Source organism: Thalia democratica, chromosome 1, assembly GCF_965202585.1.
Source record: "Thalia democratica chromosome 1, ktThaDemo2.hap1.1, whole genome shotgun sequence".
Lineage (NCBI taxonomy): Eukaryota > Metazoa > Chordata > Thaliacea > Salpida > Salpidae > Thalia > Thalia democratica.
Genome location: NC_139165.1, coordinates 60,531,669 through 60,548,737, shown reverse-complemented (window position 1 = coordinate 60,548,737; position 17,069 = coordinate 60,531,669). Strand labels below are relative to the sequence as shown.

At 26.6% G+C, this 17,069-nt stretch overlaps 1 protein-coding gene across 1 annotated transcript in view; it reads right to left on the bottom strand.

Annotated features, from left to right (window-relative positions):
* Positions 1–3,904: 3,904 nt before the first annotated feature.
* Positions 3,905–17,069, bottom strand: part of LOC145837884 (uncharacterized) — a 47,554-nt gene continuing 34,389 nt past the window's right edge. Inside the window, exons 12-14 of the mRNA XM_082945370.1 lie at positions 11,862–12,003; positions 8,472–8,618; positions 3,905–4,027 (exon numbers count right to left, since the gene is read on the bottom strand). Coding sequence (XP_082801496.1) covers positions 3,952–4,027; positions 8,472–8,618; positions 11,862–12,003 — 365 coding nt within the window. The 3' untranslated portion in view covers positions 3,905–3,951. The remainder of the gene's footprint in view (positions 4,028–8,471; positions 8,619–11,861; positions 12,004–17,069) is intronic.

Genomic DNA, 17,069 nt, shown 5'->3' with positions numbered 1-17,069 from the left:
CAAATTTTCCACGGTAGCATAGGCGAAAATAATTTCGTTTGTGACCCTTTGGATACGATGTTATTCCTGACTGTCATGTCTGAAGTTTGTCGCAAATACCAACGACATAGAGAAAGGAATGTATACTATGAGCCCTCTCTGTTTCAGTAAGAAAACGTGTGGGTCAGACGTGAGAACAAGAAGAAACTCAGCTATATTCATCGTGGCTTGTATACGGTGCTTCATGCCTCTGATTACTCCATGTCCAATTCAATAGATTAACCGCACTTTATATTTTTATTCTATTATTTTTTTCTTGGTGCTAGTGATCTGTTTTCTTTTAAGGTTTTCTTGCTCTATGAAGACTTCAGAAATATGCTGCTTTTTTTATTTAGGAAAATAAACACGGTTAAAATTCATTTGAATTTTTTTTTCTAGCTAGTTTCCAACTTATAGTTGATCCTTAAATTTCTAAGAAAACTTAAGAAGAAACTCTAGAAAAGGATTTTTAGGAAAGATAGTGTAATATTGTATAAAAGTCAAAGTAGTTTAATAACAAAAGGCACGCTTCTCTTTAAAATATATTACGTCATAATAAATTAATGTTTTGGTTTTTAAAGACATTAAGATCAGTAAAATTTGGGTTGTTGTACTAATAAGACACTCTGTTGGTATTAAGCAACTATTAGTATTTATTGTTTTCTCTTTACACTTGATTATTTTCATTTAATTCGTAGTAAACTTACACAGTTTTCAAGCAACCTTGTAGTATTAATTTATTTAAGAATAATATTTAGTGATTTTATAGTTGGTTATAAATTTATTAGTTATTTTTATTAGTATTTTTAGTGATATGTTAAAAGTTATAAGTATACTGTGTTATTTATCCTTAAAGATTATTATACTCAATAGAATTATTAGTGATAGATAGGTTACAAGTTTACTATATTTATTTATTCTTATTGATTATTGTTTAGAGTAGTTGTTAGAGTGATTGGTTAAATTATATTGTTATTAAAATTTATTCACATATTGAGAATTAAGTATTATTTAAGCTAGAACATTATTCTCACATCTTTAATATCGATATTTGACATTCTCTTGAGATTGAATTAGAAGATGAGTGAGAGACGCGTCAGCAAGCGTTGCATTGAGAAGGTTACTAGCCGATGTCTTGTGACTATTACAGTTGCAAGTGACTCTGAGGCGGTACCTGTTCCGCCGGTGTTACCAGGCTTTCTGAGCGGACATAAGCGTTTGGCGTTGTTTATAATAAATAAGTGTACACAAAAAAAATAACTTATAGGACAATTAACTTAAATAAGAACTTAATAATGTTCATCTATATATTTATTACTTATATTTAATATTTTCATTATTTAAAAAGTGAAATACGAATCTTGCATTTTTAGCTTTTATCCGAATAGTACTTTTAAAAAATAAATTCAGATTCGGACGGATCTTAGTTTTTTAAATTGAGCCGGTTCCGGCCGATCCTCCTTTTGTGAATTCGGTAGATCACTAATTGAAATTGTTTGTTTTAACTTTTAAAGCAGAGAAAACGGTAGTTTTTGTTTTTTCTTCTTTGCTGTATATACAGATAAAACTAAAAGCTTTTTTTTTTGACCTAACTTTTTTAATAATTCTTTATTCTTTTTAATCAAAACTGTTTTGAGAAATTGTTCATACTAGTTTTTAAAGTCTAGACTCAAAATATGTTGACTCTTCAAGCTTTAACTAGGGCGTAATTGGAAGACTATTTTTTTAAATTTTAGTTTGTTCAATGGACAACTTTTTATCATTTTTTTTTCTAAACTTCATGGATTTTGTTACAAACTATATTTCTAAATACAAACATAAATATTTAAAATTTTAGGGAAGATATTTTGTATTTCAAAATTGCTCCTGGGTTAAAGGTCCTTTAGCTAAAACGCAAATTTTAAATAGTTATAAATGTTAGGAAAATGTTCATCGATAGCAAAAGCCTAATCAATAATTTTAATAAACAAATATTTATAATTTAGAAAGGTTTAAATAAATTCTGGTAACTTAAAGCAATTGCAGTTTTTTAAAGAAAATCAGAACGATGCAGGTTAAAAAGTCAAAATTGCATGAAGATACTTTTGCACATCAGCAGAAAATTGCACGAAAACATTTTTGCACCGAGGGTCAATTTTGCACGACGGTTAAAAAAAAGATAAATTAATAAAAAACAAAATAAAGGTTACTGACCAAGGGTAAGGGTTAACAGTTATAGTAAAAATAAAAATTACTTAAAAAGAAAGCTACCGACCAAGGATAAGAGTGATAGTAAATAAAAAAAAAATTCAACCCGTGCAAGATTGTCTGGTCGTGCAAAAGTGTCTTCAAGCAATTTTGTGCATTCGTGCAAATTCGACAGCTACCCGATTAAAGTGCTATTAGATTGTATTTTAATTCATTTGTAATGTTTGTATTTCATTTATTGTTGCTTATTATATAACGTCTTATAAATATTTTTTAAGATACTTGTACTAGTTATTTTTAACTATATAAGCTAATATAAATAAGCTAATTAATATACTATGTAACAGTTAATAAAATAAGTAAAAATATGTTTAGTTGTTTAATTCTATTGTCCTTTAAGTGGTTAACTATCAATTTCTAACCGAATTAATTTCAACTCGATCAATTCCCACCTGATTATTCCTCACAAAAATCGGCCAAACCAATTTTATTAACAACTAAACGATTTTTAAAATTTAAACTTTGTATGTTTGAACACATCATCAAACTAAATTAGCGTTTTATCAGTTATTTTTCAAATCAATTCTAACCGAACAAATTTAATGTCGTATATTCCCAACCTCTATCGATAAATTTCTATCAAAAATATTTCTAATAATCGAATTATTATTTATCCGACAATTTTCCATTTTAACTATTTTCTATTCGATTAAACCTATTCTTTACGAGTTGGAACAGCTTACACCAGGGTTCCTAAACTGATTTTCACAAACGCTTCCTTGGCAGAATATATTTTTATGATTTGCCACGCTGAAAAATTATTACTCCGCACTAACACAAAATTTTAATTTTTGAGGGGCAGAAAAACACCATTATTCTAACAAATTAATTTCGTACAAAAACAGCTAACTTTAATTTAATATTTTTAAAGTTATTTCTGTTAATTAGAAAAATGAGTTAGACGCTAAATAGAGCTTTCTTTTGGCTATATACAGCAATGCTGAGATGATTTTGTCATCATATAATGTGTTTCAAAAAGTATAATTATGAAAATTCTTAAAAAAGATAAGTTTGAAATAAGATCTTGCAATACACAATATTAATTTTTGTTAATTTATAAAACTCTACATTTGAAGAGAAGACATATATAAATTAACATTTTATGGTCTTAGACATATATACGATAAAAAATATAAGAAAAAAAGTTAACTACTAAACAATAAATTGCAATTTTATAATATACTTCAATCTAAAAACAGAAATGCATACCCTAAAATTTTATCAAAAATTAAATTTAAAAAGTAATTAAAATATTTTTACTTCATTAAAGAATCTAATTATATTTCCAATTAGTCAAAGTTTGTTTGAATAAAATAACTTTATCATAGTTTCACAAAATAATTTCAAAATTAATAAAATTATTTATCTGTTATCATAATTTTTTTTTTCGTTAGTTATAATTCACAAAATTAAAAAGTTTAAAATAATAAAAAATTAAACAATTTACATTATTCAAAAAAATATAAGTAATCAATAAATTTTTTATTATACAAGAAGAATGCTTAATATTTAATACATAGGTTATTTTTTTAATAAAATTACTTTGTTACACACTCGATTCATTTATAAAATAGGTAAATATTTCAACATATCAAAAAAAAGTATTAAAAAAAAAGATAATTTTTCTAATATAATAATTTTCAATACGATAAGTCTTGCATAATCTTTGTTTTTTCTATAAAAAGCTCACAATAATTTTTTTAGCGAGGAAATTCGTGCAATTTCCAAACTTGACATGGATGATAATAAACAATGTCTGAATCTGAAAAAATATTTTCATTTATTAAGTTTTTGTATTTTTAATGTTTAAAACTACCTTAGTTTATTCTAGCGATTGTTGCTAAAAATTAAAACCTGTTCTCCTTAAAAAATACAAAGTAATATATGTACACTAGAGTACATCTGTTGCCCCTCAAAAATTAAGTTTGTAGATAAGCACGATAATTTTTTTTCAGCGTGGGGAATCACATTAGCAACAACATAAATAAAGGCCTTCTAGGTTTTACCTTTAAAAAATAAAAGGGATGAAGGTAGTCTTCCTCTTTTAGTTTTAAAGACCGGACAGAAATGAGTTTTAGATAAGCTAAAATACTTCTGTTAGTTCTTCTTGAAATAAAACTGATTTATTTGCCGAGCATAAAAAATAATGTCATCTATGTACCTTTTATAAATATAACAAAAGTTTAAAAAGTATACTTTTTTGGTTAAGAAGCCCTCCACTTCTTAACCAGTAAACATTTTAAACTTATGTTATATTTATAAATGCAGAGTTGCCACTCGATTTTTCAATTTTTTTCCAGGTTTTCCAAATTTCTTCCAGGTTTTTAAAATTACACATTTTAAGTCTATTTTTAGTTTTAAGTTAATTTCTATTTAAGAATCTGTGTTAAAAAGTATAAAAATATTGAAAAGATACCTAAAAGTTACTTTAAATGTGTTTTTTTATAAAAATTTTTTTTGATGATGACAGAAAATCTTATTTATTTGATAGATTTTTTGTGTCAAATCAAAATTTTACTATTGAAAATGTTAAAATTACTAAAATTTCCAGGTTTTTCCAGGTTTTTTGATCAAAATTCCAGGTTTTTCCAGGTTATTTTAGCCTAAATTGTCAAATTCCAGGTTTCCAGGTAAAGTGGCAAACCTGTAAATGGTACATAGATGACATTATTTTTTCATGCCCGGCGAATAAATCAATTTTTATTCAAGAAGAACTAACCAAAAAATTTCAATCTCATGATTTAAATCTACAATTTAAAAAAGTGTCAACTACAGAAGAAGGAAAACAACTGAAATTTTTAGATATCTTACATATAATGAATAACTGTGAAATAAACGGATTTAAAACAGTAAACCACACTAAACCCACAGCAAAATCAGCAATTTTTTTTAATGGCAATTCTTACCATCCAACACATGTTTTTAGAGGGATAATTTTATCAGAAGCTAATAGACTTAAAAAATTAAATTAAAAAACAGAAGACTATGAAAAGGCACTAATTAACTTAAAAATTAAATGCACTAGATCAAGTTTTAGTAAAAAAATAATAAATAATACCTTTAATGAATTAGATGAAGTATGTAATAAAGATCCTAATACAAATAACATAAAACAATCAGAACAAAATGAAAAAGTGACTTCGGCAACCAGCTTTAAACAATTTATAAACTTTAGCAAACATGTACACTTTTAGCATGAAACTTTAGCAATAATAGTACAGAATTATTAAGATTAACTTATAAGAGACCAAAAAAACTGAGAAATATATTAATAAACAAAAACAATTTTACAAAAAAAGAAAACAACAAAACAGCTTAATGTGGAAAGTGTGCTTTATGTAGAAATTTCGTAAACTATAATAAAAGTATGATAAGTAATAATAAAACAATACAAAATATAAAAATTAAACAACATTTAAATTGAAAAAATTATGGAATATATGCAGCTACATGCAATATATGCAAAAATTTATACATTGGACAAACTATGAACAGCTTTACTAAGAGATGGAATGCCCACAGAAACACATGGAAAAACAATAAAACTAAACTAAACCATGAAATAAAAGACCAATTTGCTCTAACTATACACTATAACAAATTTCACAAAAAAAATATACCAGAACAGATTGAAAATGCATACACAGTCCAGTTTTTAGAAAGCCCTATAAGAACTAATTTAGATTATACAGAACAATGGTGGATTAACAAAACTAAGGCAAAAATAAATTTAAATAGTGTATTTAAGGAATAGTTTTAATAAAAAATTCAAAATGTCATTAAAAAATTTTCTTTATCAAGTACAATATTAGGGTAATTTTTTTTTAATTGTTTGTTGTTTATAGGAATAGTTTTCTTAGTTACAGTATACAAAAATTATTTTCTTAAGTGTCGTTTTCTCAGTTTCTTAAGTTGAAAAAATTATATCAAACTTTACTAACTAATCTCAAATATGAGTGTTCTATTAATTTTGTAGTGAAAGTATAAAATTCTGTATTTTAGTAAAATGATAATTTTTATTTTTTATTTATTATAATTTTTTTATTTTACAAAATATACTTAATTTTCTCTAGTTGCTAGTATATTTTTTCGTTTTCTACAGAATTAAAAGTGTTTGTTATTTAATAAACGAAAGATCTCTTCAAAGCGTTTGTATAAGACTGAGACTGATTTTTTTGACGGTTCTAACCATTTTTTATTAGGTTTTACCTTTATTGCACTTTTGACATTTTTTGAAAAAAAAAAACATTTGTAAATTGTATGAGAAGTTAAAAACTCGACCTTTAAGTTTTTGGTTTAAAAATTTTCTGCATGTAGCACTACTTATCACATTCTACGCGTTTTTAGACGATTTAAAAAAAAAATTATAGAGGCATGCACTTCTTGATTTTCTAAAAAAAAAACTTGAAATTAACAAAAAAAATTAAAAATTACAGAAAATCAAAAATTGCCTCAATGAAACTTTTTTAAGTTATAATTGCTACATGTAGAAATTTTTTCAACCAAAAACTTGAAGGTCGAATTTTTAAGGTCCCAGACAATTTAAATAAAACTTTTTTCAAAAAAATGTCAAAAGCGTATTTGTTATAAAAGCTATTTTTAATTTTATTTGTGATTACCCACGCTGAAGAAACTTTTCATCGCACTACTCAAAAATTTTAATTTTGTAGGGTCAACAGATCCACCATAATGTAAATTAAACCAGTAATTCTCACAGTGTGCACAGTAAAATAAGTAAGGTAAAAATAGTGACGCTTAATTTGGACTTTTCAATTAAAAAAGGTAACTAGAAAATAAATTAATAGTTATAAACACGTTACTTATCTATAAGACAATCAAAATAGGAAAAAAGTTGATTTTTATTAATTTTTATAGTCTAGTGTGAACATAAACTATTTTTTCAGAAATTTACTGTGCACAGATTTTAAAAAGGTTGAGAAAAACGTAACTAAAATATACCTTTTTTCGACTTTAAGTAATATTTTTATAAATATTTTGTCAGTATTGGTTAACAATATATTTAACCTTTAATAAAGCTAGTACCTGAAAACATTATATATATACCTTATATTTAAAATAAGGTGATTAATCAAACTTGAATACCTTATTCAGAGCCCACTTGAAGGGCTTTTTAATAGTTTATTTGACAAGTACAATTTTAAAAATACTAGTATATGTATTTCATAAAGCTAAATGCTTTAATTATCAGCTAGTTCTATTAAAATAAAAAGCACTTTGGTAAACAGAGATGCAAAAGTTCTACAAAAAACATAAAACAGTATGACATAAGAATTGAATATTGTACATTACAAAAACTCATTACAAAAATTTATTCTCCATCTAACTAATTAAACAACTAAAATTCACAAAAACAACAGGTAAGTGACCATAAAATACTTTAAATTGATTGTATTTTAGAGGAGCTTTTTCATATGTCGGCAAGACGATATGAATTCACTCCTCTTATTTAAACAACCCTGTTTGTAGGCTGTGCTTACAAGAATCAACAGCCGTTATGTATGCGTTAAAAAAGGAAGGTTGTTTTTGTTCGTTTACGTAAAAAACAAGAGTTTAATAAGTTCCCTTTATAGAATTAAAACATTTAAAAAAATGTAAATAAACGAATCTACAATTTTATTTAAGTCGTTCTAAAATACATGTACTCCAAGTAATGTATAAAAAAATACTTTTTTTACTCAATGCTTTTTTGAATTTTAACATTAGCAACTAAAAAGCTCCTACCTAATGTTTTTACAAACAAAATCAAAACATTCCATGCAAATAAATAGTTCTTAGCTAAAAAACCTAGAGCAAGATAAGATATGTTTTTGATATTTTTAAGTGTCATAGAAAAATTACAATGAAGAAATCGCTTTCCATGAGCTTATAGAAAATTATTTATAATGTTGACTAAATCTCAAAACTTAATGCAACATTTAAAATTAAACATAATTGCATTTAAAGTATAAAATTTTTATGTTAAAGCAAATAACTAATTTTACAAAGGATATATTTGACGTATGACTCTTTAGTTTAACAGTTTAAAAACATTTGTAATCAATTAAAGTAATTAAATTTTAGATCTTTAAAACAAGTATTTTTTGTTCTTAAGTATTTTTTAGACATACTAGAACACTTTTCAAACCATCCTATTAGCAAAAATTAACTTAAATATTTTGATGTTTAAACTATGTAAATAAAATAACCTTCTGTGTTTTTTTAATGACTTTCTCTTATCTTCAAGATCACAAATGTTTTTCAATACTGGTAAAACTTCTGTGTGGTAGCTTCTCGTATTTAAAGTCTTGCTTTTACTACTATCATCTGAACACACGTCATTATAATGTAGATAACTATTCAAAAACATAATACTTTTATATAAATTTCTTTAATTTAAAATTAATAATTACAAATATCATATATTTTTAAAACAGTCGGACTTAACATTAAGTATTTTGTCTATTATTAACCATTAACCTATAAAATCTACAGCAACTATTTTTATTTTTAATGGACACATGTATAGACCTACTTTAGCTTCTATACTTTCCTTACAGTATTTATTGTTTTATAGAGCTCCGTTGAAGTGTGTTAATCCGTTAACACACACAGAAACATGTGTTAGTGTAATAAAAGAAGGATAATATATAATTTGTTAACATTATAATGTAGATAAGTATTTTTTAATTAAAAATGATTTAAATGCATAACTAATTTCATTAGCTGCTTTTAAGTAAACTTTTATAAAAACATTTTTTATACAACTAACGTTGAGCAAAGAGATTTAAGTTAAAATTTTACGTTTTTAGTCGAATATTCTAGGTAATTAGATGTTTACAAACAGCAAATCTATTAAAATAGAATATTATTTTTATATTAATATAATTCGTATACTATAATTTATACTCGTAGATACTAAACCTGTTACCAATTTGAAAAATGCTTTAAAATTTATTTAATAATCGAGCCTATGTATTTCGTTTGAAATATTCTGAACTTTTTGTTTAAGGTTAAGGATATAATTCATTTATTCATAATCATTTTAAATAATAAGACTAATAAGTAGAAAAATTATCGTAACAAAATATTATTATGTTGAATACTTAACATTTTTTTTAAAGTAACAATTATCAGAAGAAGCTAAAAACTTTTTCTGTTTGTTTTAGAGTTTTAAAAAGTTATATTATTATTTCAAAACTTATACTTACTAAAAAAACATGCATACAGGTTTTTATCATAACAAATTTCCACAATAATCTTTCTTCATTAAACTAATACATGTTTCTGTGTTTTAACAAGTTAGCAACGGAGCTGTATATAAAAAAAATACTGTAAGAAAATAGTAGAAGCTAAAGTAGCTGTATATGTATGTTTACTAAAGATAAGCATAATTCATAGTTGCCACAAATCACCCTGAAAAAAAATTCCTGACTTTTCTTAATCGTACTCTTAATTTAAACTTATTCTAAAATGCATAATCTAACACTTGAAACTATATAAAGCTTTTAATCTAATTTTAATACAGGTGAAAAAAATATTTTTTTTTTGATGAATTCAATCATCAAGCTTCCAATACATCACTTGAACCATCTGTTTATGATTGATGTATTTGCAATAAAAAGCTCTATTAGCAAAATACTTATATTCTTACGTTATAAACACCGCTTTTTCATTATTATTCGAGCAAGATGTTTTCGAAATGTGGTCCAAGGCCAAAATTTAACATGTATGATAATTTTGTTCGGGCCATCTAACATGGCTGTGCTATTGCACTGTCAGGAAACATTTTTTGTTCAGCTCCGCCAGCTTGTTACACGAACTAGCTGAGCAATTGTGCTTGACAGTGTGTAATGCACATAAAATCTCAGCGGTTGTGGTTTGTGACTTACTTGCCGAACCTATTGATGGGCTTACATCACTGCTCTCACAACTTGCTACTCTGCCGCTGCTCTCACCACTTACCCCACTGGAGCTTGATACAGCATTATAGAAAAATTATTAGATTCGGTGAACTCCTGGCCTTTTATTTCTATGTCCACCTCCATTCATATGTACAGTGATTGCTTTTCTTCCCATATTTGACAGTGACATAGTACATGAACACCATTTGCATTTAAACTTTTGTGTATATATCACAGTTTTACTATGGAAGTGTCCTTGCTAAAGATCATCAATACTAAAAAACTTACAAAATTTGCTTGTTAAAGTAGGGTACTTCTTCAATATATTACTAGAAAAATTTTGCAGTTTTTTAAAGGATATTTTACTAATTTATACCTAATAAAGGCATTAGAAATTGAATAACTTTGTAGATTTCTAGGAAAATTTTGGAATTTTTTTCTGGCTTTAAAGGATTTTTAATTAAGTTTTTACTATTTGAAGGCTTTGGAAAATAAGGAATTTTGTAAATTTAAACTGACAAAATCTGTTTTTTTTTCTAATTTTGTCAAATTTACTGACTTTTCATGACTTTTTTTTAAAAACCCCCATATTTTCCTGACTTTTGTCATTTAAAAAAGTTTTCCTGACTTTTCCTGATTTTTTGACCATGTAGCAACCCTGATAATTGTTATACGTAAATAATATATATATAATACCAAACATAATATATTCTGTAAAATCCGACTGTTATAAAACTATATATTATTTTTAAGGATTAATGTATTTTGTATACCTTATAGAACCTATTTGAATTGCATGTAAGTAGTTTATATTTTGGTTTGTTATTTTAATTTGTTATGTTAATTTGTTACATATCTTTTTCAGATTTATTTAAGCACTGACTAGGTCTTTGACCGAAACTTATTTTGTAAAACAAATTTTTGAAAGAATAAATTCATTTTAATTTGTATTTAACTTTACTTTTATTATAATTTACATTTGGTCATTACAAATATTATACAGTTTAATAAAGTCGGATTTAACATTATATATTGTATCTATTACTAATTATTTATCTTTAATAATTATGCTAATCTTAAGTAAACACAAATGTACACCTATACTCAAGTTTTTAGTCTTTTTTTACAGTATATATATTTTTACAGAGCACCGTTTTACACCAACATATGTTAGTTTAATAAAGAAAGTGTACTGTGAAAAATTGTTATTATATACTCTGGGGAACTTGCTTTGCTAGGATCTCTATTAGAAAACGATTAATTTTAAATTTTTAATATTAACACGTTTTTATCACTATTTTTGTACTGTTTATAACTTTAAATAAGTTGTGTTCTACAGGGCTGCCAATTTTTTTTGTGAAAATTTTGCCTTATTTTTTGAATATCTTCCAGGATTTTAAAAGTACATGTTTTTGAGTCTCTTTTTAGTTTAATTCCAAGTTTAACGTTAAAAACTGTGCTAAGTAGTATAACAACTTTGAAAAGATATTGTAAAGCTTTTTTAATTTTTTTAATAAAAAAAAATTTGATGATGACAAAAAAAACATCTCTATAGTAGTTTTTCGTGTTAAATTAAAATTTTAGTATTTAACATTTTTAAATTGTTTAAAATTCCAGGTTTTTCCAAGCTTTTTAGTGGTTTTTGGCAACCATGGTTCTAAAATTGCCTTAAGCTTGCGTATTAACAAAACTAACAATATTTTATTTGAAAAGCAAGAATTTTGAAATGAAATACTGAAGTTAGTAGTTTTATTCATATTTCCAACAAAAAAATACTGCATGCTTGCCCTTATTTCTGCTGATAAGCGATAATTTGCCCATTTTGATTCTTCAGTTTCTGTTTTTTATTTAGAGAAGTTTGAAAAAATAATTAAACTATATTTTTTTCCAAGAACATTATTGTTTTTTTTTTTAACTGATTGAAGAAAAATCTTAAATTAATTTGTTAAGTCTATCTAACATTTAATAGTGAACGATCTGTAGAGATAACAATAGTTAATGAAACACGATACAATAGCTACATAACTCTACATCACCCCTAGCTCATTGAAAACGCAAAAACTAATCTCTTTTTAGAGGGAACGTTTGAATTTTATATTTAAATTCTACAAATATTAATTAAACTTTACCATTGCTAAATTTAAAACATTTAAAGCAAGTATCTTAATAAATAAACTTTTTAAATACGCTCATAAAAATAAATTGTCTAGTAGTCCGTTCTAAGCCTATTCTGGTCAATTTGGAATTCTCATCGTCTTTCTTATACTGTTTACTAAAAGTTCAAACCTCCCTGGTGCGTTTGATAATTAGGCAAGTGGCACATAACTTTTTCTCGGAACTACCAGAAACAGGAACGTGCTTTTCTTCTATTTGAATTGTAATTGGGTGACCAGTAAGGGCATTGTTGGAATGATCACCAACATCCTATAATTGAGAATCATGAAACTAATAAAAGAACATATTTCCAAAGTTACCATACAACGTAGAAAGGGCAAGAATGTTCTTAGCGGGCTGGAGAACTTCTATTTAATAATTTAATAAAATTTACAATATTTACTCAATTATCTAATTCATTTCAACAAAATACTATTTCTATGTGACTTTTTTTTTACTATATCTAGAGTAAATTTCAAATTTCCTATAAATTGTACATAAGATCTTTTTCTCTTCAATTCAAATCCCTGAATGTCTAGTATAAGTTTCAATATTTAGTTCAGCAGGTAAGATTTACATGCTTGCGGATCGGATTTCACATAAAGTCTATAGAATTAGCCGGTCGATTATTTAACTTAACGGGCTGTACGTCGCCTACTCCTAATATAATGCTTATGATTCATTTTACCTGCTTCTACTATAATGCTTATACCTGTTATGTTTGTCATAATATTTGCTGCTACTGCTTTAATATCTTGGACTGGGTCGCATTTCCCTGGATGAGGACGAATAGTGACTTTAGCAAATAGGTTTGTGTATCTATGTAGTTTTAAAAACGCAATCGTACATAGCAGGGGTCGTCAGGCAATTTGTGGTCGTGGGCTAAATTTTGAAAATAAAAATGTTTGCAGACTGCAGTTGTAATACTCTCCGTAAAGACCTGAAATATCTCGAGCAAGTTTAAATTTTCCATGAAATGTACCTAAGATTTTTTAATCTTCATTTTGAATCTCAGAATATCTAGTGTAAGTTTCAATTTTTTGTTTATTTTAGTGTTTGCAGGCCAGAAGCTTTACCTTTTATTTGCCACATACAATTTAAAACAAAAACATGCTTGCGGTCCGAATGTGACAAGGGCCAGGGGCGTGTTTTGACTGGTTTCCTGTTTCCTGTTAACCCCCTGAAAAAAAAGAAAAGAAAAAAAGATTCTTAGAATATCACTTAAAACATTGTTTATTGACTATGTTTTGGTTATTTGATAAATTTTGGATAATGAATGTTGAATTTATAACACTGAAAGATTAAAAAGTTTCCTTAAGAAAAAAATGCTCGTTTTTTCCCAGCTGAAATAGACTTTAAATAAAATTTTAATTGTGACGTCATAATAGGTAATAGTTTTAAAGTAGCATTTCTTTTCTAGGAAACTTTTTTACTAAGACGCTCTTAGTTCCTATTGTAAATTGTTTCTTTGTTTAAATAACCTTTTATTAAGTATTGTTTTTGAACTAGTACAATTTTACTTAAAAAATGTCAAATATAATCACTAAATTTATATTTTACTTAGTTTATTGTATATAGTAATTTTGTGTTTTGTTGTTATTTAAAATTTTGTGTTTGTAGATTGTACTTAAACATTTTTTTTGTTTATGTGTCAACCAACTGGGTTTAAACCTTGAAAAGTTCAATTCAGAGAGTCTTCAAAATCATCTTTAGACAACTACACCACCTAGCAATTTATTCTTTTATCATTTAATGGTATTTTAACACATTTAATTAAGTTGTTTTATTTGTGTATATCCGTTGGCCAAAAAGCTGTATAAGACTTGTAAAATTGTATAAGTCTAAATATTTTTTATAAGTGGAATTTGAATTTTTATTTAAGTTGTTTTAATTTTGTAAATGTGTTGGCCACAAAGTTAATTCTTTTCTGAGTTGAAAACATTTGTTTTAGTCAAATTTCATATTTTTATAGATTAAATTACTAGTAAAAAATATTTTTATTATAAAAAGATATATAAATGTAAAGAGTTTAAAACTTGTAAGAACTCCATCTATACTAACATTTAAATGAATTATTTTATAGAAACTTATTATAGTTTTAATTATTTTATAATATTTTTTCCAGATAAAAAGGTTAATTGTTTGTAGAGTAAGTTAGTCATGTTTTTAATATTTTTGTTTTAAATAACAGATTTAAAATTTGATATACAATTTGTAAATTCATAATTTTTTTCTAGATTTTGTAGTTTTTCTATCTAAATTAAATACAGTATAATAAATAAAAAAGTATAATAAATTTCTGAGCAGAAAAAAAAAAACACAGAGTTATTCGGTTAAATACTGCCTACTTAAGTGGCAGTGCATACCTAAAAAATGCTACTTAAGCGGCAAATTAAGAACAAAAAAAATTGTGAACCCCCTTTGAAAAAAGTCTAGACACGACCCTGACAAGGGCCGCAATTTTCCGACTTCCTGGTCTATAGCCTCGGCGGCTTGATGATTCATAGCTTATTTTTTTCATTTGGCGAATATTTTTTCTATCACAAACAGCAGTTTTAACCTGAAACTTCCTGAAATAATGGGCTTCTGATCCATTTTACCCATTGCATCTTCAGCATTTTTAATAAACTCAAATTTAGGTCAATACTTTGCTTTGTTAGCCTGTTTACAAGCTGCAGCTTTTAATGCCATTTTTGATGTGCGTTTTCTTGTGACTTTCAATCGACTTCTTTTCTGCAAACAACTAGCTGCAAATTTTGCTTTTAAAAGATTTCTTTTTGTCTTATCTTATTGTTTGCTACATGAATGCGGTATTTGTAGAAGAGAGTTGTTGTATTTGCTTTAATTTTTAAGTTTTAATTTTCCATGTTGGTCCTATAAACACTAGGTATATATGGGGTTAAGTATACTGTACGCTTATATAATGTAGTCCTCAAACAATTAACTTAACTGCGTTCCTTACTTACGGGCAGCTTACAATACTAAAAATACAAATAATGTTTGTCTTACGTACTAGTAACTTATAATATTAAATAATGTATAACTAGCTCTTAGTATTGTTGTCAGGTAGTTTATTAACAACATTTCTAATTATTAAAAGTGTAATTGATAGTTATAACTGTTATAAATAACTATACAACTATGAAATCATTTAAAAAAGTAAAGATAGAGATACAACAACAGTTTCGACGAACTAATTTATACAAAGGAACTCACGCCGTTTGTTTCTTAGAGTCGATTAAATACAAACTAACTGTCCTGGTCGCTTGACAACGTAGATACTTTGTTTTTACTTGATGATGTAGATATATTCTTGTTCACTAGACGGCGTATATTTTCTTCACTTTACGAAGTAGGCATTCTTTTTCACTAGACTTAAATCGACTTGAGTCGAGATAAGCCGTAACAACATCGAAATAACAAACAACACAGCAAATTTTATTAACTAAGTCATATGAGAAAGATAAACGCCGATAAATAGGTATTCAAAAGAATATAAAATCTTTTTGAAAAAGTACTGTATTTATTTATTTGGCAACTAGTCTTATAAAACTTTAGAGAATGTTTATTTTTGTATCTACTTTTAGTTTTCAAATAAACTCTTTCTAAACACTACAAAATACAACATGCCATCGGCACACTCCAACACTTAAGTGCGTCACATGATTGGGCTTCTTCTTTAATATGAGGTTGTAATTCAGGGAATACGTGTCAAAAACTTCCGTCCCGGCCCTTGCAGGCAGAAAATGACGCCTTTGCGCTCCAATACGTCCATAAGGTATATTTCGTCATTAATATTGCTGACTAGTTCCTTTTCTCTCCTGAAAGTCATTTAATACATTTTGCGTTATCATGCAGAACTTTTGATGTATATCCAACCTTTTAGGATATCTGTATTCTTTTTGGCAATCATCACACGTAAGGCAAGCTGGAAAGTACTTTTACTTTTATTTTCATCAATATAATCCGTGTTGCTTTAAGGACTAATTTTGGGAATTTGGGTAGGTGTCAGAAATGCAGGAAACTTCTATTTTACACAAATGGTCAAAGATTTATCAGAAAAGTCTAATTAGAAAATTAATTAGCAAAATATTTTTCTAATCGATTGGAAATCTATATTAAAGAACAACTTGTTTAAAGCTTAAGCTCGATCAAAAGTGGCGCTCATGCAAGTTGACGCTCTGTGCATTTGTGACTTGCTCCCTTGGGATGTATATGTATTCTCCTAGTAAGCAGCTATCAAAACTTATTTCAATGTTTACATGTTACTTGTCCTTTATAACGTCTTCCATATTGACCACTGGATCTTACACTTCTACCATTGGATGTTCCAATTTGACCTCTGGTTCTGCCTTAACAAACATCGGATCTTCCAAACTTTTCTTGTTTATCACTAAATGTTCCATGTTTTCTACTGGATGTTTTTCTTTGAATACTGGATTTTCTAGATAAGAGCTAGCAACGTCTCCTGATTGATTTAACCCTTGGTCGCACAAGGGTGGAGTGTTGTTTAAGGTTAAAAAGCTGAAGTTTTGGTATTAAGGCAAAAGGGGTTCATGTTGTTTTTACTAGACGATCTTAGTTTTTAGAGTGTTTTCTTAGCTATCAGACATTCTTTTCCGCTTAAATTTTAAAGAAATTTTACAATTTAATTAAATCAAAGTTAGTGAGTTAAATAGGCTCTTTATAAAAGGCGCAAATTAAAAATGCGAAAATAACTATTTTGCTAAAATTATTTCTTCTTTCATT